At 44.3% G+C, this 20,131-nt stretch overlaps 2 protein-coding genes across 2 annotated transcripts in view; one reads left to right on the top strand and one right to left on the bottom strand.

The window, feature by feature from the left end:
• The window catches only part of CACNA2D3 (calcium voltage-gated channel auxiliary subunit alpha2delta 3), an 864,056-nt gene that overhangs the window by 722,682 nt on the left and 121,243 nt on the right, over nt 1-20,131 (top strand). The window lies entirely within an intron of this gene.
• LRTM1 (leucine rich repeat transmembrane protein 1) lies at nt 2,060-14,440 on the bottom strand. The gene is made up of 3 exons (XM_040454763.1): nt 13,527-14,440; nt 10,141-10,737; nt 2,060-4,499 (listed from the first exon to the last, which is right to left on the bottom strand). The coding sequence occupies exons 1-3, from the start codon at nt 13,531-13,533 to the stop codon at nt 4,066-4,068; spliced, it is 1,038 nt and encodes a 345-aa protein (XP_040310697.1). The 5' UTR covers nt 13,534-14,440; the 3' UTR covers nt 2,060-4,065.

Here is a 20,131-nt window from a genome sequence, read left to right as displayed (position 1 = left end):
AGAAAGAAAGAAAGAAAGAAAGAAAGAAAGAAAGAAAGAAAGAAAGAGAGAGAGAGAGAGAGAGAGAGAGAGAGAAAGAAAGAAAGAAAGAAAGAAAGAAAGAGAGAGAGAGAGAGAGAAAGAAAGAAAGAAAGAAAGAAAGAAAGAAAGAAAGAAAGAAAGAAAGAGAGAAAGAAAAAGAAAGCAAGCAAGCTTGCCTGGGATTCTCACTCTCCCTCTCCCTCTGCCCCTTCCCTGCTCATGAGCATGCACCCTCTCTTGACAGTTCCCTAAAGTTATGCATATAAACCACATCCCTGTGATGCCATGTAGGGTTTGGAACATCATTTGCTGGTAGGTTTCTGTCCATTAACATTTAGCAATGGATACACTAGTGGGTTTAACCAAACCAGAAGGGGTTATTTCCTGATTTCCAGTTAAAAGTTATAGGTTTCTAGCAGTCATAGTTATATTAATGTGTACTATACATAGATTATTTTAGAAATTGATTTATCTACTTCCTTTGATATTTAGGATCTAAGACAAGAGTGTCTTATTTCTGAGGTAACTTGGTTAACTCAGGTAATGGGACTGGACTTTTATGAATCTTCAGGAGGAAATCATGTGAATCACTTTTCAGTCTTGGAATTTTGTGAGGAAGAATAAAACACCCAGTTGTCCATTGGGCAGTTTATCCATCGTAAGCACAACATTCTCCCTGCAAGTCGGGGGTATTTGCCTTAATTGTAAAAGCTTTTCAGGTATCAGTTTCCCGCGAGGTCTTCTCTCTCTACAGTTTCTATTTGCAGGCAGGGTCTATTCTTTATACTTCCTTTTTATATGCCTCACTTCAGACAGCTATAGCATCCGTTGGGTCCTGCTATTGTAAATTTGTGATCTCAGGCAAGACCAAAATCACCAGTCTGTAGTCATACTGTTCCACTCAGTATGATGAAAAACAATATTTTAGACAGTTTTCTCAGAATCCATCCATACCATGCATGAATTTTGTCCACAACGTGCCTTTATCAAGGCTCTATGATAGAAGGGCATTTGTATAGGGGGATTTATGAATATGACAGCAGCAATAAGCAGCTGAAAATAATCTATGAGGCGTTTTCAAATTACCCCTCATGAGCTGTAGTCATTGTAAAAGATAATTTGTGGTTCTCACAGAATACCCTGCAAATTGGGTCTTTCATCTGCGATGTTTTTTGTAGTTGAAACATTTCATTTCTCATATTAGCAAGTGATAACTCTGCATTTGTTAATCTAAACAATTTGATTTATATTTTTCTGTGCTGAGAGGCTGTTGACATTTCAGGGTGAGTAATTATTTTCATTGCCAACTGCTGTTTGTGGTGACTGTAGGCAAAAGATCGAAATCTGAATATACATAGGCATTGTTTTAATCATTTGCCTTAAAGACTATTCATAAAACAGGAATCTGTTTGCCTGAGTTATCGTCTGTACTTAGAAATCTAGTAGGACATGGGTGTTGATGAGTGAGGATTCTAGCCACATTCAGGGTTTTTTGCGGCATATTGGAAGCTCTCTCATGTAACCACTGTGGGTGGGGGATCGGGGTTGACCTGCAGTGGCACCAAACCTCCGGCAGAACACTGTGCACTCGCGATCTTAAGTCACAGTGGTGAGAGGAAGCACGTGTTATTGGCCTGGGTACCACCCAGCTTTTGTAACACTTGTTCAAGTATCTCGGAGCTGGTTTCCAGGATTACATGACCGATGCTCACAAAAACACCTCTCACCGTGCCTGGTACCTAGTGCAAGCTCTGGAAAGGTTTGGTGAAATTGGGACGACATATGAAAAGATCTTCTAAATTTCCTTTCTTGTGTTGCCTTCTTGGCCAAGGACTTACAGCCCAGGACAAGGGCAAGAATGAGTTTTTTCACCTGGAAATAACCACTGTGTCCTTAGACTGGATGCTTAGCCTTGCCCACTGAAGTGCCTCCCAAGGCAGAGCAGAAAAGAGGCCCCAGGGCTTGGGATGGAGTTGTTGGAACAGCCAGCTTTCTCTGGGGTCTGTTTTTGATCTGAAAATCCATGATGAGTTTTCAATCTACTTTCAACATATCAAGGTTTATTTTAACATTCAGAAAAAAATTAACATCAAAGTTGATACGTGCCCCACCCCCCCGCCGCTGCCCCCAGAAAATCATTTAGCAAAATTGCTGCTCTAAGAAGATGGTCCATCTTTAGCTTGTGGTATGTGGGGCCCACACTAGTTGTGAGTCTCTGTGGGCAGGTGTAGATGGCCTCTGTGGTGATTAGGGGTGCATAGGTGTGTGTCCTGCAAGGTGGGCTGTGGTAGGTTCATCCGTATTTCCCTTGGCCTCTTTATACTATTGGCCAAGGCTCTGGCTGCATCAGACAGGGAGAAAATAACTCCTGCCTGTGTGGACCTCCCATTCACATTCCAGGTTAGGGAATGGACTACTAATTTAGGATCCAAACTGAGTTTTACATGGCCTGAAGGAGTGAATGTAGAGCCAGTGCCCTGAGTGGCAAATGTGTTTTATCCTTTGAACCAATTCCAATTGATTAGTTCTGGTTGCCTACAGTGCTGTCTTAAGAAGGCATCTGTGTTGCATCAAGGCTCAGCTGGGAGGATTGCTGGGATTGATTAGCGATGTCTGTCAAGGCCTCTGGAGGGACAGCTGACCCTATATTTGCCAGTCTCTGCTTTTGACATGTCCTTAACTCCTCTCTGTAAAATGATTTTAATACTAACAGGTGACTCTAAGTGTGAGATACGGATTCATGAGAGAGAGCAGGTAGATGACATTTTAAGAAAACCTAACATGAGAAAATGCAAATTTACAAAATACATAAATCTGGAGTCAATTATTGCCATTACAGAAAGATTCCATGAAAGGTTCCTTTAAATAGCGAGCTCCCCTACTGCATTACAATGATGATTTAATTTACAAAAATTCACTTTGCATGCAACTCTTCAGGACTGTGTCCATGGAGTAAAGCAGGCCACACCTGATTTTTTTAAACCTCGGCCCAAACAATATTCAGGATGGCTGCTGCCACCTAACTTGAGTCTCTTGATGATTTCCACTCTCCCCAGACTTCCTTCCTACTTCCTACCCCAGAGTGTTGAGTAGACAATCTGGGTGGTGGTCAACAGCTGCTGGCTTCCACCCTGCCACGGCTGCATTTCATTAGTGGGTAAACTGATTGCTCCGAGTATGTTTATGTGTGGGTGTGGTTGTACAAGTCTGTGCACTCGGTGCACTATGTATGTAGATACAGATACACACAAGCCATTATCTTGCTCTCAGCCCACCCTAAATTCGTTCCTGCTGTAAGAGTTATAAATGGAAGGTTCCAATCGCCTGGTGGATACAGCCTTCTGGTAACATGTGCCCTGGATTCCAGCTCCCCATCCTCTTAGTGTTTGTTTATATGTTATTTACCCTTGCATCAGAAAACTTCCCCAGACCCTGAGCCTGAGTCCCATTATCCAGACATGGAACCCTCCTCTTCCTCTGTGGCCTCGAAAGCCCCAAATGGTTTTCTGATTTAGAAAATTAAATATAATCTGACTCTTGTGGCAAGCTATGCAATTCCCAACCAACAGACTCTCCCATTAAATATATAACATGCAGAACATCTAAAAGTATCACTGATCTCACATGAATTTGAATTATAGAGGCATTCAGTGCCCCTCGGGTAAGATAGCCAGCTTCTTCCCAGGCACTCAAAATTGGGCAGTTTTCCAGTGGACCATAAAGCTCCCGGGAATGCTGACTAGTGCGTGTGTTTGAATTTCTGATGCTCTTTAAAGCCACGTAAGCCAGGGAAGAGTACCTGACTTTCGCGGGGTATGGCCTTCCCCCACACAGAGTAACTGCAGTAACTTCTCAGACGCAGAGCACCAGTATTGTCTCTGTTTCAACATGGTATTTTTTAAATCTCAACATAATTTTTCCCTGGGGATGTTTTTTGTTTTCCTTTTGAAAAAAGCAAAATGAGACAGTCACAGTGAACGCATCAGCCCGACTCCACACTTTCTTCTGGCCTAACGTGATTCTTCCTCTTTGAGGTGGAGGCTTTCAGGCTTGTGCGAGGTCATGCGGCCCTTTCCCTTCCATCTTCCCAGGCTCGTCCGTCTGAGCCAAGCGCCCCCCATTGTACTGCGCTGTGACAGCCGCATAGGTACAGCCGTAGATGGCGGCCACCAGCATCATGAGACACACGATCCCACACACAACCCCGGTGATGACGACGGTGGCCACCGCGTGACGCAGGTTAACCGGCCTCGGCTTGGGTTTGAGCTCACATTCCGAGTGGTCTCGCTGCCCCGTGCTGGGGCTCTCAGGAGACCCGGGGCCCGGCCGGTGGGCAGAACCCAGCTGCTGCACCCCCCATGTCCCCACACCCAGAGAAGGGAAAGGGCAGGGCTGGTACAGCTCATGAGGGATCTTCAGGAGGTCCTTCCCCTTCCAGGTGTCGGGTGATGCACAGGTGACACTGTCTGTTATTCCCCCTTTAAAAAACAAAAGCAAAGGCTGACAACAGAGCCTGGTAGGACTGGATTCCAAAATCCTCAGCCTGCAAAAGCTTAGGTAGATATGATATATAAAGCACCTTTTCCCCCATCTTTGGAGTCAAAGGACTTTATGATTTTAGGATTTCTAAGTTGGCTAAATGCTAGAAACGTTACACACTAAATGGGCAATTATGTATGACCAAGAATTCGTTAGAATCCAAGTCACTGCTACCTGATAAATGCTGAGGGAAAAGCCCTGTAGAAGCTGACAAAAAGGGGAACTGGAGGCCAACCTGAGGCACAACATGCCTGCCACTCATCACCACCACCCCCCAAAGAACCCTGCCCCACGAGACAGGTACTGTACCAAATTCCCACCAGAAATCTGAAACAACAGGTAAATGAAATAAATGTCCTTTGCTGTGATGTTATGTGTTAATTACAAAGACCCCATGTGTCTACCACCTGTCTTCAGTGATGCCAAAAGGGAAGGTCAATGGCCTTTTGAGTGTTTGTGTGTCTTTGACAGTAATATTAGTTTAATTCATGGGATTAAGTACAATTAATGTGTCTCCTCGGGCCTTGGAACATTCAGTAATTTGGGTACCGAACTTTCCAGCACGTTATTAGAGCCAGTTTCCATTCTCTGTAAGGTGATTGATTTCCTCAGGTATGTAGACTAGTGTTGTTCAGGGGTGGGGAGTGGATTTGGGTGCCCAGTAATTGTTTTCTAGAAAGAGCACTGAGCTAACAGATTTCATTCTGGCCACATATGACCACTGATTTACTGTTTGACCTCTGGCAAATTGATTTCTCTGGTTAGATCTTTTGCCATTAAAACACCATATTTGTATCTGATTTGATAGTTTACAAAGTGGTGCTAGAGAAGTCCTCACAACTGTGCTCTAATGGGAAATTCTTGTCCAAGGTCACCCAGGCCATAAGTGGGTGGATCAGCACTCAAACCCTGCCCTTCCTCTTGATCCCAGTTTCCCACTGCACTCACAGCCTCTCTCCACCTCCTCCTCCCTTTTCTCCCTCTCCTCTGGAGCCTCTTTAGGTCAGTGGAGTAAACACAATGACCTTCAGTTAGGCCCTTTGACCAGTCAGAACTTGGCTTGCATGACCTCAGCTCCCCCAGCTTAGCTCCCCCAGCTGCCATGAACTCCTCCCCCAGGATGGCTGTGAAGCCTGGCACCACTCTTGGCCAAGTTAGGTTCTTTGTACACACCACAGGTGGATTATGGAATTATGCGAGAAAAATCACATGCAGGAGATGGTCACTTCAATGTAATTATAACCTGTTGCACAGCTTCCATCCATTGTCTGGGTCTCATAAGCAGAGTCCTACAAGGCCCTGTGAGTAGATGGAGCCATTTTGTAGTGCAAGCATTATCATGGCCCAGGTCACACTGGGATTAGTGGCTATGGCAAAATTCAACCCATACTTTTTGGTCACCACTGCTTGAAACTGAATGGCCTATGACTAATGTCTCTTAGGTCCCTCCTGGCTTCTTCAGTAATCCCCTGAGGCAAGAGCCCCAACTCTAAAGCAAAAAGGTATGAGAAGTATTTCTTCCTTTCCTGAGCTCATATGCAGGAGCCCAGAGGTACAGGGTGGTTGCTCCTGATGAGCCCTAGGTGCCCTTAGGCTATGCTGAGACTATAGATCCCTGCCTCATGGACCATTTCATGCCTCTGCCCAGCAACTTGTTATAAGACAGAAGGCCACAGAGACTGAAATGAAGTCTGAGAAGAAGTAATGACATTTAAACTGGCCAAAGAACACTGAGACACCCCCCAGGGAAAGAAAGGCTGCCAGCCATGGGACCAACAGTTCTACCAGCTGACCCATTCTTAGACTGGGGTGGTCCACCCCATCACTCCAGGCTTACACAGTATCTTCTCCAGTTTAAAGCTTCCTTATGATCAGTATTAGGGTGGGACTCGTGGCCTTGGGACCCAGAGTGCTGAGGAAATACACAGGCTGGAGCCAGGGACATCCTGGAAGTCAGAGGCTATGGCCACCAAGAGCTCCCTGGCCACCTGTGCAGCTGTGTCCTTGGGATTCACCTCCCAGCCTTCCACTACCATCTCCTCAGCCATGACCCCAAAAGGCAAATCTGCTGATGACAGCTTGAGCGTCATCAAGGGAAAGGCCCCCTCCCTTCTAGATTCATAGCAGCTGATAATGCAAGAAGCTGCAGCTTGCCGAGCCCTCATTATCCCCTATCTGGCCACCAGTAGCTCTTAACCAGTGTCTTGGAAGAAATTGGATTCAGATTTTGAGTCTGTGACTTAGCTGTGCCACCGTAAGCAAGTACTTGGTCATTCTTTGCCTCTGCTTGCTCATCTGGAAAGTGGGAGGGGAGGGTAATGGTGAAATTCATCTCACAAGATCACTCCGAGGTTCAGTTGGGTGAAGTATGTCAAGTATTTAACACAATACCTAACTGTAAATGTTACAGTTAGCTATTGACAAGAAGATGATTTGAATACTCTTGAATGGAGAGAGAGGAATACAGATTACAAAATCTATGTGCCTCCTTTTGTGAAGGAGATGTTTAGTAGGTATTCATGAAAGCACATTTTTTGGCTCTTGAGCCCACAGGAAGGCAAAATTTCTCTGCCCATTGTCGTCAGGTTGGGGACTTAGTTCTGGCCCATGGAAATAATGAATGCCACTTTCAGGCCACAAAACCATCTGCTTAATCCTCCATGTGATCTATTCCCACTTGATGGTGACCTTAGAGGCCACGTGGTAAAGTGGCACCATCAGAAGCTGGAAGGGGCTTATGTCCATGAACGACTGCATGGGACCCAGCCCCACCTCGCCCCTTGGTTCTAACGAGAGTAAGCCACAGACTTTAATTGTGCTCATCACTGACACGGGTGTCATATCCACCAGCCTGTCCTGACTCATACTGTTAGTGTTTGTATTTATTTATGTAGCCTTTAAAAAATAAGGTCTTGACCAGTATCTGTTTTGCCTTATTCAGTATCTATTGTTCATGATGCAATCTAAGAATCAGAATGTGCTCCAGGAACTTTCTGGCTTAACTCTGTCAGCTTCCACCTGGTGATGCTGAGAGGTTGGGAGGGACATTAATGTGCCCAGGGGTCAAAGTTTGTGAGTTTGTGGCAGAGTAGGGGAGCTTTCTTCTAGCCCATGCTGCTTCTAGTATCCTGGACCTGGCAACTATCTTTTGTCCAGAAATGTTCTTTGATGAAAACTTTCTTTCTGTGATGGTTTAGTGTATGCTTAGAATTTAGTCAGAACACAATTGCTAAAGCCACTTTGCCTCTAGGTGTGAAAAGTTTTAATTGCAGCCTTTTATTAGAACGACTTTTGCCACATTGCATGCCCCCTGTTGTAGGTCAACTTGAAGATTATTTGGCTAGTGATAGGCTATTTGCTGTTATATTGTTGAGAGGGATTCTTAGTTCAGTATTGTATGTCTGAACTCACATTGTGTTCTATCCGCCTTCCCTCTATGTGACAGCTACAACCATCCAGACTTTTCTGATCCCCTAATTCATGTCTATAGCTCTGATAGCTTCCTGAGTTAGAGGCTCAAACATACAGCCACCAACTCAACAGCACCCATAATATATATGGGTATATATTGGATATATAATGGGCATCCTGAACTTGACTCGCCCCCAATTCAACTCTCGATTTATGGTCTCCCCCATATACTAGCCCACTTGCCAAAGAAGGCAGCCTCAAGACCTGCACTGCAACCTGTTCTAACTCAATGCTAGCCGATAATCAATGGGAAGTGGAGGTCTGTCCCTTATCAGCCCCTGGCGTCACTATTTATGTGGTTAATCTCACAGGACAATACAAATTGAATTTCCCATAATCTCTCTTTTCTTCATTTCCCATTCCAGTCCATTTGCAATTTCTATCTGTTCAGTATTCCAAGTATCTCCCAAAGTTGGTCATTTCTCATAACACTGGTCTGAGCTACCATCTTCTTTTCCCTGGGTGACTGAAATCAGTTTCTCCCCTAATCCCCTTGCTGCTGCTTCTGCAGCCTGTTGTCTGTTCTCCCTAGAGTCACCAGAGTCACCTTTTGACATGTAATTAGATATTGTTCCCTTGACTAGAATTCTTTAAGGGATTTCCATTTCATCTAAAATAAAATCCAAATGACTCAGCCCGCTCTGCGCATTCCTACCTGACCTGGCCCCTGAGTACTTGTGTTGCCTCATCTCTCTGCTCTCTCAGCCCCTTCCTCTGTTCTAGCCACTTTTCGTCCCTCTTTTGTCTCTCACTCAAGCCAAGCTTACTCCCCTGTCAGACCTTTTGCACTTTCTATCCTTTTTCCCAATTATCTCATGGCTCATTTCTCCTCCTTGTTCAGGTTCTGCTCACCCATGTCACCTCCTTGGAGAGGTCTTTCCTGTCCTTCCCGTCTGCAGTGGGACCCCCATCCTATCACTGTCTCTCCCCTCACCCTGCCTCATTGTTTTCCCAGTGCCAAGTGCCTAGTGCTGTCTGAACTTAGATATTTATTGGCCATCTTATTTAACATCTGTTTCTGTTATCAGCTTGTAACCTCCATGATAGTAGAGATTTTCTTGTTCACATTTTCTCATTGCCTAGAAAAGTGCCTGGCACATAAGTGGCACTCAGGTATAGGAATGAAGGAATGAATGAATGAATGATGCTTGAAAATTAAGAGGAAAGAAGCATTGTGCTATAGAGGAAAGAATGTACAGCCAAGACCCAACAGTCATTCATGCTATTCTTATCTGTGCTTCTACTCTGTCATTTTGGAGAAGTCACTGATCATCTCTGGGCCTCCATTTCCCATTGATTATAGGCTAGCATTGAGTTAGAAGGGATTGGAAAACTTTTCTATAAAGAGCCAAATAGTTAATATTTTAAGCTTTGCCAAATAGTCTCTGTCACAACTATTCAGCTTTGCCTTTATAGTGCAAAACAGCTAAGGACATGATAAATCAGCCTGGATGTCTCCCAATAAATATTTACAAAAACAGGAGTGGGGCTGGATTTTGCCCTTGGGCTGTAGTTTGGTGACCCTCTGGGTGATTTCCAGAGCCCCCATCTTTAATATTCTAGATTCTTTTTCTTTGATTTTATCATCTGGTGAAGAAATAGTAAACAACTTTAGAGAGGGGTCCCTATTGCATCCAATTTCAATAACAGTGGTATTTGCTAAAGCACAAGGGATAATCTTAGGGAAGATTTGTAGCTATCAAATTGGTAGATGCATACACAGGGGGAAACTCCCAAGGAGAGATACTGGGCTGGATCACACTTGAAAATTAGAGTTTGGTGCCACTTTGGAGCTGAGCAGTTATTGAGGGGGTGACTGAATTTCCCTCCTTCTTAGGGGCCTGCAGCTCTCAGATAAGTAATGTTGTTAGTCAAAAAGCGGAAAGTTGTCTCCGTGAATCATGTTTGTAGATGCATTTAAATCCTGAATTTAAACAGTCTCTAATGACTCACTGCCTCTCTTGCCATACCATGAAATGACATCAGTGTGAAAAAGCTTACACTGGCCCCTCACACACTCCTCGATGTTCCTTCTAATGCAGACAACAGATGAGGTTCATCCTAGGCCGGTAACACACAGGTGAGAGGTTCCAGATAGACGTTACTGACCTTTATAGATAAATTTCTCCAGCCAGAGTTTAAGACTGAGCAGGTGGCAATTGCATTTCCAGAGGTTGTCCTTGAGAAATAAAAGCCTCACGTTGGGCATGGATTCTAGGAGCTCTCGATCAAGCTGCTGAAGCTGGTTTTGTTGAATTGCAAATACCGTCAGGTTCTCCCAAGGCTTACCCAGGGATATGGGAAGGTGGCTTATGTTGTTTGATGACAAATCAAGCTCCCGCAGCTGTGGGAGGGAATGGAAAAGTCTGCTTTCCAGAGAATGCAGGGAGTTCTGGGTTAGGTTTAAGACCTGCAAGTGCTGAAGTCCATGGAAGACTCCAGGGGCCAGATCTGAAAGGGAATTGTTGTACAAGTTCAGGGTCCTGAGGTGTGGCACCGACCTGAATGCAAAAGCAGGGAGCTGGTGTATCTGGTTATCTTGCAAGTGCAGCGTTAGGGTCTGAGGAGGCAAATCGGGAGGGATTTCAGCCAGACCCTGCCGGCTGCAGTCTACAGACCGTGAGGGTGAGTGACAGTGGCACCTCGTGGGGCAGCCACACACCACCCGGAGCAGGAAGATCACACTGGAAAGCAGAAGCAGTTCACCTGCAAGCAATGAAAAGAAATTGAGATCAGAACCAATCTGTAAGTGATGTCAGCGTTTGTCCCCCCTTTGAAATCACAAGTACGGTGACTCGGAGCCAGCTAACATCTACATCTACCTGTACGAGACATTCTGTCACTCCCCATACTTAGGAAAGTCAGGCTGGGCTGGGTTCCTCCCCAGCGTGGTCAGCTGTTGCACACTCTGTGCTAACTATGGTCAGAGGCCTCGGGAAAAACACTGTCTTGGTGGCTCAGTAATAGGGAGATGGAAGACTGTCAAATAGAAAGGTGAAAAAAATCTTGGGGGGCACATGCCTGTTGTAGGGTGCAGCAGAATTATAGGAGGACAGAAGTTTAGAAAAATAGCAGGTCAGTCAGATATTCATATTTCCAAAAGGTATGCTCCAGATTGGTGCCGTCCAATGGAACTTTGTGTGGTGATGGAAATGCTCTGTATTTGCTGTCTAGTATGGTAGTTGTTAGCTGCATGTGGCTACTGAGCTCTTGAAACACGACTACTGCAACCAAGGAACTGAATTTTTATTCGTATTTGATTTTAACTAATTTAAATTTATTTAAAAATTTTTTTTTACATTTATTCATTTTTGAGAAAAAGAGACAGAGCATGAACAGGGGAGGGTCAGAGAGAGAGAGAGAGAGAGAGAGAGAGAGAGAGAGAATCCAAAGCAGGCTCCAGGCTCCAAGCTGTGAGCACAGAGCCCGGCGCAGGGCTGGAACTTAGAAACCTTGAGATCATGACCTGAGCCGAAGTTGGACGCTTAACCAACTGAGCCACCCAGGCGCCCCATTAGTTAATTAAAATTTAAATAGCCACATGGTGGCAGTGGTTACCATATTGGATAGGGTAGGTTTACAGTATTCCTATATATTGATGTCATGTTTGCAGGTATAATTCCATGAATGATTATCATCTCTACTTTTTATTCAAGAGATTTTAAAAATGCAGAAAAGCATGTAACAAACACCCATATTCCTATAACAAAGTTCTGTCAATCATTCATAGTTTGTCATATTTTTCACCTCTTTTTTCTTTTAACTTAAAGAAACAAAGCATTACTGAAATCCCTTTGATTAGCACCCAAGTGATGTTTTCCAGCATGAACCCTCCTCACCCCTACCATCACCAATATATCCCTCTAGGCCTTTAACAAACAATACTTCATAACAACAACAATAGCAAACAGTCATGTATCCCATGTTTTGAGCCAGGCACCATTATAAGTGCATTATATATATAATCTTATACATTTAATCCTCATGACCTTGTAAATCTGGTTTCATTATTATCCCCATTATAAAGGTGAGGAAACTGAGGCACAGAGAAGCTAAATCATTTGTCCAAGGTCACATAGACAATGAGTAGCAGAATCGTGATTTGAACCCAGTCTGCTTCCAGAGTCTGCCAGGATCCTTATCTGCTATGTTTTACCACCTGTAAAACTTTTATACCCCCCACCCACACGCTACATGATGTTTTATATAGTGTGTTTTAAGACTACATAAATATAGTCCTTGGCACATCTCATTCTGCAATTTACTCTGTTCACTCAAAGCTGACCTATCCATGCAGATATCTAGAGGGTTTGTTCATTCCTTTTAAGTGCTATAGGCAATTCCGCGGTGACACCATGCCAGATTTAATATTTAGCCATTCCCTTACTGGTGGGCATTTGAGTTGCTACTGCTTGCCTTCACTACAGATGATGCTGCAGAGAGCGGCCTTGCACGGGACAACCTGACCATGCAGAAATTACGAAGAGGGTCTCTGGAATCAACAGGAGCTTCCTCACAAAGTTCAGAGAGGATGCTGGGTTGACATTTTTTTAGATACTGCTAGATCATTGTCCAGAGTAGCTATAATTCTTCCTGTTTTGTTCCAGAGATTTGAATTTCAAAATGTGGCAAGGACATTTTGTTAAATTGGCAGAGGAACTCACGAGGCCACACAATAATATTTAAAACTCAAGATGTTGTCTACGTATAGAGAGAGCTCTTAGAAGAGGTCGTTTGTTTGTTTGCTTTGGGCCTTGAGTAGGGAAATAGACAATGTGGCTGTCCAATGCACTGGGCCTCTGAATTCTCTACTGATATGAACAGTGCCTAGGGCAACAGGGAAGATATGTGGAGAGTCTTCTGAAAATTCTGCTTCATTTAGTTTAGCTCAAGGGATATAGAACATCAGAGTCCCCTTCCCTGTTCCAAAATATAAAAGAGCAAAATCCTTGTTTCCCTTTCTGTAATTTTGCAAATAATCTAAATGACTCTTTTCAAAGCCAACACATCTTCCTGGGAGAGAAGAGTCAATGCCTCCACTTTAACTATGGGGCTCAGGCATCAATTAGTTGCACAAAATCTAATCTGAAGCCAGAGAACAAGTTTTCCACAGAGTCCACTAATCTATTAATGAAAGCCTTGTCCTTCTGAGCTTGTATCCAGCTTGTTCCTTCTTCCTTAGGTCCCACTCCCCCACCTGCCCAAGGGGACGATATATGAACTCCAACACGAAGCGCTGTATTTTCTATGAAATGGCCTGCAGCAGGCCGGCTGCATATCCAACGATAGCTGAGCACATTTGTCCCCACACCCTTCTTTGGACCCAATGTGGCACAAATAAACATTCCCCACTAGAGACATTTTCTCAATCTGTTTGGTCTTTAGAGAGATGCAACCAGGAAGTAGGCTTCCCACAGATACCTTGCAGAAGGGACCCCTTTCCTCTCACGGACAGAGAACTTTTCTAAAGCAGGAGGGGATTCATCATGGCTCACCTTTCATGACTGAATCTCCGCAAGCTTCCTTGCTGAACCCGTGGCCCACCTCTGTTAATCTGCAGATCAACAAACCAAGGGCATGGCAAACCCAGAGCCCAGCTTGTCATTCACTTTTTCTGAATCCCACTTGTGCTTTTTCTTCAATGCAGCAAAGGGTTGTGGCTTCCGGGAGACTGCTTATTGAAGCAATGCTTCCACCGTCTCCATCTGGCTGGGATTGTTTTCCATAAGAGGATCTTTTGATTGGGCCCCTCTTCTTTCTTAAAGTGTCGGCCTCCCCAGGATCACCCTTGCTTTTCCCATTCAGATGGCGAGCCCCAGAGAGAATGTTTGTCAAACCTCAGTGAACAGCTGTAGCATTCAAACATGACCTCGATGGCTCAGCCTTTTTGAGTATTTAATCTGCTTGAAGTCCAGGGCACCGAAATAAAACTGCCTTCTTAATCCGGTGGTGGCTTCTGAATTCTGTTGACTTATTAACCATGCTGTGTCAACCCCCGTCGGGTTGGGGGACGCTCGCCGTGGCTCCTCGATCTGGGGGTCTAGCAACAGAGCCAGCAGAGTGTGTAATATGAGGACAAATTGGCCTGCTGGAGGCTGACACGGTCTCCACAGTGCACTCGTTTCGTCTTATTCAGCCAACGTCCGTAGGGATTAGCTTGTGTTGACAGGGTCTTGATGCTCTGAAATTCATAGTCATGGCTTCCTTTAGTGGACATCACAGTCTCTTCTCACTGGTGCCACAAATACTTCTCAGCTGCTCCTTTGCTTTCTCCCCCCGAACTGACCTTTCGGTTCGCCTGACTTTGGAAATACTTCTCAGTCTTTCATCATTTCCCTGATGCTGAGGTTCTGGCCCTTCCCTCATTTTTCACGTCTGAAACAATAAAGCTGCCCCATGAGCACCAGGTGTCCATGACTGTGGCTGTTCCCTAGTTGAAGCTGCTGGGAGCTTTCCCACTGGGGACTGGAACATTCTTTGAATGTGCAAATCCCCCCGTCATTTGCCGAGGTGGGGTTTCAGTGTCTGAGGCTTCTCCTCGGCGAGGCCAAAATGCTCCCATGCCCAAGGCGACTGCAAGGAAGGTGAAAACCGTGCTTTTACTGATGTAGCATGAAGTGGCAGTGTAATAGAGCAGTTGAGTGTGGGATTTGGAATTAGATGGGTCTGGATTTGGATTCGCCCGATGTCTCTGGGCGAGTGAGTCTCCCTCTGGGATCCTAATAGCCTCATCTTTAACACAGGGATAGTGATATTTTTGGCTTCACAAGATTGCTCCAAGGATTCAATTAAAGCAAGCAATGCGTGTCATGGCCCTGAATGCTTTAGTAAATGTTCACGGTTACCCATGAGAATGCCTGGCAGGACCTCTATGCTGCTAGCGTCCAAAGCACAGCCTTGACTCGACAGGGAGGAGGAAGACACTGACCAAAGACCAGGATACCTGGGCCCTCATGCCACTCTGGTGGGACCGAGGGAGGAGGACCCTTGTGAATGAAGTTGGAAAACCGGATTGTGACCGTCCTTAAGAACTTTGGGATCCCTTGCCTCCTTTGGCCATGCCCCTTCCAGTCTCACAGAACCCAATATAACCATCCTGCCCCCTCCCTGAAAAGTCCACTTTACCCAGCCTGCTATCTTTTGTCCTTTTCTACAACGTTCTTGGAACACCTGTGATACCATGGAGGAAAGTCAGATGTAGGTAACAGAGAGCTATTTAAATCTTAATAAGGGCTAAATCCTTCCTTCCTCCCTCCTTCCCCTCCTTCCTATGTATTTTCAGGTGCACAGAATTTAGTAATAATCATTCCTAGATGATCTGTGACCAGCGTAGCATTCAGTCATTGATGCATCATCATATAACACACACCTATGAACCTAACTCTCACTCTAAGAACTAGAAAGTTACCAGTAATTTGCATCAACCTGTATGTCTCTGTCTTTCTCTGGAGTCAGCAAACATTTTTGTGTAAAGGGCCAGATAGTAAACATTTTAGACATTGAGGGCCATACAGTCTCCATACAGTCTCTGTCACAACTGCTCAACCCTGATGTAGTGCAGAGCCAGCCATGGACAGTCTGTAAAAAAAAAAAGATGTGCCTGTGCTCCAATAAAACTTTATTTACAAAACCAGGTGGAGCACTGGATTGGCACACAGGTCATAGTTTGCAAGCCCTGCTCGAACCCATCCCCTAGCCACTGCCATCAGTCTCCTCCACCACCAAGGTTACCCACTCAGCTGCACATACCCGCCAGCCTGTCTCCTCATCTACAAACTGAGAGGGCTGGAAAGGATGATCTTTAGGGCATTCTCATGTCTGAAACCTTGTCATTCTCATCAGAATGCTTGAGTGGACTTGAAAGAGTCTGTACTTAAAGACGTTAGGGGTCCTGGACAGACAAAGAATTTGACTGACTCTTTGGGTTACAGCAGAGCTGTTAGCTGTGTCTTGCAGGGTCCAACCAGGGTCCCAGTCTCGTGGACTCCAGGGGCCTGGGAAAGATGAATCCACTGCCAGCACAGCTGAGCATAGGGGGCCAGGACACCTGCAGAGAAACTGGAGACAGTCCTGAAACCTGCAGCTAAAGCCAGGGTGTGTGGCTAAGCAAGGAAGCACAGTTTCATGCTGCTTCTACTCTGGAGCTGGGTGACCTTGGGCAAACCACAGGTTCTCTCTGAGCCTGAGCTTCCTCATCTCATCCACTGTAGAAGGCAGACAGTGGCTACCTCATATGACACAAGAAGGATCGAGTGATACATGTTAAGTGCACAGCACGGGTCTGGCAGAGCACAATGAGCAAAAGTGGCATCTCCTACTAGCCCCACAGAGTCTGGACTGGCTGCTCTCACCTAAAATGTCAATACCCTGGGAACACACAGAGAACCCACACAGCTGATGGGTTCTTAGGAGCAGAGGCTGACCACCCAAAGGGGCCCCTTGGTTCTTTTTTGCTCCTGCTGACTCTAACAGGCGGTTAAAAGATGGGCAGGGCACACTTTGAGGGGAAGCCTCTCGGACATTGAAGGACTTGGATGCCGAGTCTGATTGATTTATTCCGTCTGACCTCAGCCCAGAGAACAAAGGGAGGGAGGGTGACTGTCATGCTAATGCCTGCAGCGCCTTCTCTCCCTTGGGGAGCCAGATCTGAGAGGTGGCAAGACAACTGTGCGTGCAGAAGACTGACAGAGATGCCAGATGTCAGGTCAGGCCAGGCTGCTCTGCAGAGGGGAGGGCTCCACCAGCAGGGTTCCTGGTACCAAGACCCAGTCGAGAGCCCAGTTTCCTACGCAGGAACTTGCTTCAGACACACCCTCGGAATAATATTCTCATTACTGCTGCACTGAGATGTCAAGAATTTCTTAGCTTTATATAAATAAAAATATATAGATGTAAATATAAATTTATACATTATACATTATATATAAATTTATACATTCACATTTATATAAAGCTAAGATATACATATATTTATATTTATATGCTTAGCCCGTTGTAAGTCAGAACATTTCCTAATATAGTTAGGAATTTAATGATTTAAAGACCATATGATATAAATTGGTCTTTTTAACATTTCACCTTCCTCCAAGAAAAAACAACAACAATTATTAACATTTGGAATCAGTGATGTCTTGAAATCCAGCAAATGGGTAAGAGCTCTTTCTCCCAGGTAATATACAACTATTTGTTAGAAATAAGTTAAAGCTAAATATACTCACCCAGGAGGGTATTCATAATAAATTGTTAGGTTAAATAAAGCAATTTGAATAGGAATATACATTATGTAATGCTATTTATGTTGCAAAAAAAACCAAAAAAAAAGTCAGAGGTGCAGAGGTGGAAAGATTAACCCTAAAGATGTGCATTGATTGTCTGAAGAAAGAATAAGTGGGGAAGGACAGACACCAAACTAATAGTATGAATTGCCCAGAAGGTGGGGATAATTAAGAGAGGAGAATTAACTTTTTCTGTTTATACCTCTGCGTATTCAACTTGCTACAACAAACACGTGTTATATCTGTGATTTTAAAAATACAAAGGAGAAGAGCTGACTTTTGTTAAGCAGAAAGTACAGGGGCATCTTGTTTCCTGGAATATTTGAGATGGCTGTTCTCAGTGACCAGCTGAGTTCTGTGTGCTAGTGAGGTGTCCCTAGATCTCCCTTTGCCTCACTCCATGAGAATTAGCCCCAAAAGTGATACGTGTCTTTCTCTGCTAAGTGATTGCCACAAGTGAACAGACCTTATAACACAAGGAACATTTCTCGCAGTTTTAATGTCTGCTTTGGTAAAAGTTGTGGCAAATTACTCCCCCGTCCCCATCAGTAGGCCCCCATCCAAAGCAGGTGCTGCAGTGATCTGGTGCAGGGGAGGCCCCCGGGCCAGTGACAGCTGCTTCCCAGTATAGCTCAGAGAAAGACCTTGGCACCGTAAATTCACACAGAAATTTCATTTGGTTGTGGAAGAAATTTGGCATTTGGAAATATTTCCCTAGGGTTGTAGATGACCAAATGGCACCCATGTATAAAATTTATACAGACCTATATAAAAGACTTCAGTATTATTTCCTTCCTTCCTTGTTTCTTTCTTTTTTTTCTTTTTCTCTTTGGTCTTATAAAACACTTAGCAAGTGAACTAGGAATATATTTTTAAATGGCTATCATATTATTTATTTAGTGCTTACAATGGGCCAGATGTTGCTGAAGATTTGCACTGATTAAATACAAATCCTTAATGTAACGTAGCTACTATAATGAGTAAACTTCTAGATCTCAGTGGCTTAACACGACTCATTTATTGCTCTTATCACAGTCTAGTGCTGAGGTTACCAGGGGGCCAGGCTTTATGCAGTTATGCAGCCTCCTTCTGTCTTGGTCTTGTCACTGTGCTTTCCTTTTAGTTGTCAGTACCCTCTCCATCAGCTGGCTGACCATGGAAAAAGAAAAGAATCAGGCATGGGCCCTGCCTAGAAATGGTACTACTCACCAGGCTTGCCCTCCATTGGCCAGAATGAAATCACATGACCATATCTAACAGCAAGGGAGACTGGGAAATGTAGTCTCACTGTGTGCCTTGGAAGAAGAGGCATCCTAGAGCATTAGCAATCTGCCTCTACACTTTATTTGCAATATCTCACTTAAAGGTGACAACTCACTAGCCTGTAAGCTTAAGATGGTTTCTTTTATTTCTTCCCATAGTTTCTACAATACCATTCATTAAATATAATGAATTCATTAAATAAATGTTGAATGTTGAAGGAACAAATGATAAAACTAGGGCACAGAAAAGTAGGGGCACCTGAGTGGCTCAGTCAATTAAGCGTCCAGCTTTGGTTCAAGTCATGATCTCATGGTTTGTGGGTTTGAACCCTACATCGGGCTCCGCACTACCATTGCAGAGCCTGCATGGATTTCGCTCTCTCCCTCTCTCTGCCCTTCCCCGACTAGCACTTTCACTCTCTCTCAAAGTAAATAAATAAAAGAAAAAAAACAACGAAGGCTCATAAAAGTAACTTGCTCAAGGTGTCCAACATATTTATTGCAAATATGTAGATTGTGAGTGGCCGTGTTAAATAAAATAATCAGGGAACTTACACTTTTATTTATTTAGTGCCTTGAGTTAATTTTCATACGGTCCATTTTTTCTGACAGTAAGCTACAAATTTAATTATCTGGAAGCCCTACCTAACTCAGAAAATAAGAACAAAATCAAGGCTGTTACATGGTTTCTCTAGTGTAAAGGTGGGAAGGATACATATACCTCTTCATTCTGTCTTGCCTTTTGATAAAGTAAAAATTCCTACATAGGGCTACCTAGGGTCATTCAGCATATGTGCCTATCCATAGAGTTTAAACTCTCTTTACCTGGCCTTGACATATTTGATAAAATTGGTGGAGTAGTAGACATGAAATGTATACCTTCAACCTCTCTAAAACTAAGGAAGACAACGGCCAAGTGTATGAGACTGCTTTCCAGTGTCCACTTGTCCACAGAACCCAGGTCTGAGCTAAGGTGCCATGGGAACTAGAAAAGACATAGCACGTTGACCCTTGGCCTTCAAAGAACTTACCTGTTTGTGGGGTGCTATTGAGAAATCTTTATTATATCAGAGTCAATGCTAATCATCTCATCACCTTGAATCTGTTACCCTTGAGAAGACTGCACATGACTTTATTGGACCCTACACCGTCTAGGTCTCCAGGAACCACATCTCAGAAGTCCTTTGGCTAGTAGCAGAGGCAGACCTAGATGGTGTTTTGGTTTAGTTTGGTTTGGCTTGATTTGGTTTTGGCCCATCAACTCTGCATTGCCAAGGTTAGAGGAAGATCAGACTTCACATTTCAGTGTCTCGCAAACCTCAGCCTTCCAGCACTCAGTTTGCCTGCATTTGGGACGTATGCGAAGATAAAGATGCATCTGAGATAAGTATGATTAAAGGTAATTAGTGAGCTCATGCGGCTGGTGGAATAAACACAGACAGATGCTGGTTGATAGAAAGCTAACAAAGAAACAAAAAGACCAAGAAACATGGCAGCTTAGGAAGCTTGGCCAAAGCCTCGCACTGACACACTGTTTTACTTAGATCTTTTGATGGGCCGCTT

Source organism: Herpailurus yagouaroundi, unplaced genomic scaffold (genome assembly GCF_014898765.1).
Source record: "Herpailurus yagouaroundi ecotype Mexico unplaced genomic scaffold, PumYag 213, whole genome shotgun sequence".
NCBI lineage: Eukaryota > Metazoa > Chordata > Mammalia > Carnivora > Felidae > Herpailurus > Herpailurus yagouaroundi.
Note: the sequence above shows the minus strand (reverse complement) of the source record. Positions and strands in the feature narration are given on the sequence as shown.

Coding starts and splice junctions, on each gene's coding strand:
- LRTM1 (XM_040454763.1), bottom strand. Junction 4,500..10,140: donor GGAGAAATTTATCTATAAAG/GTCAGTAACGTC, acceptor TGTTTTTTAAAG/GGGGAATAACAGACAGTGTC.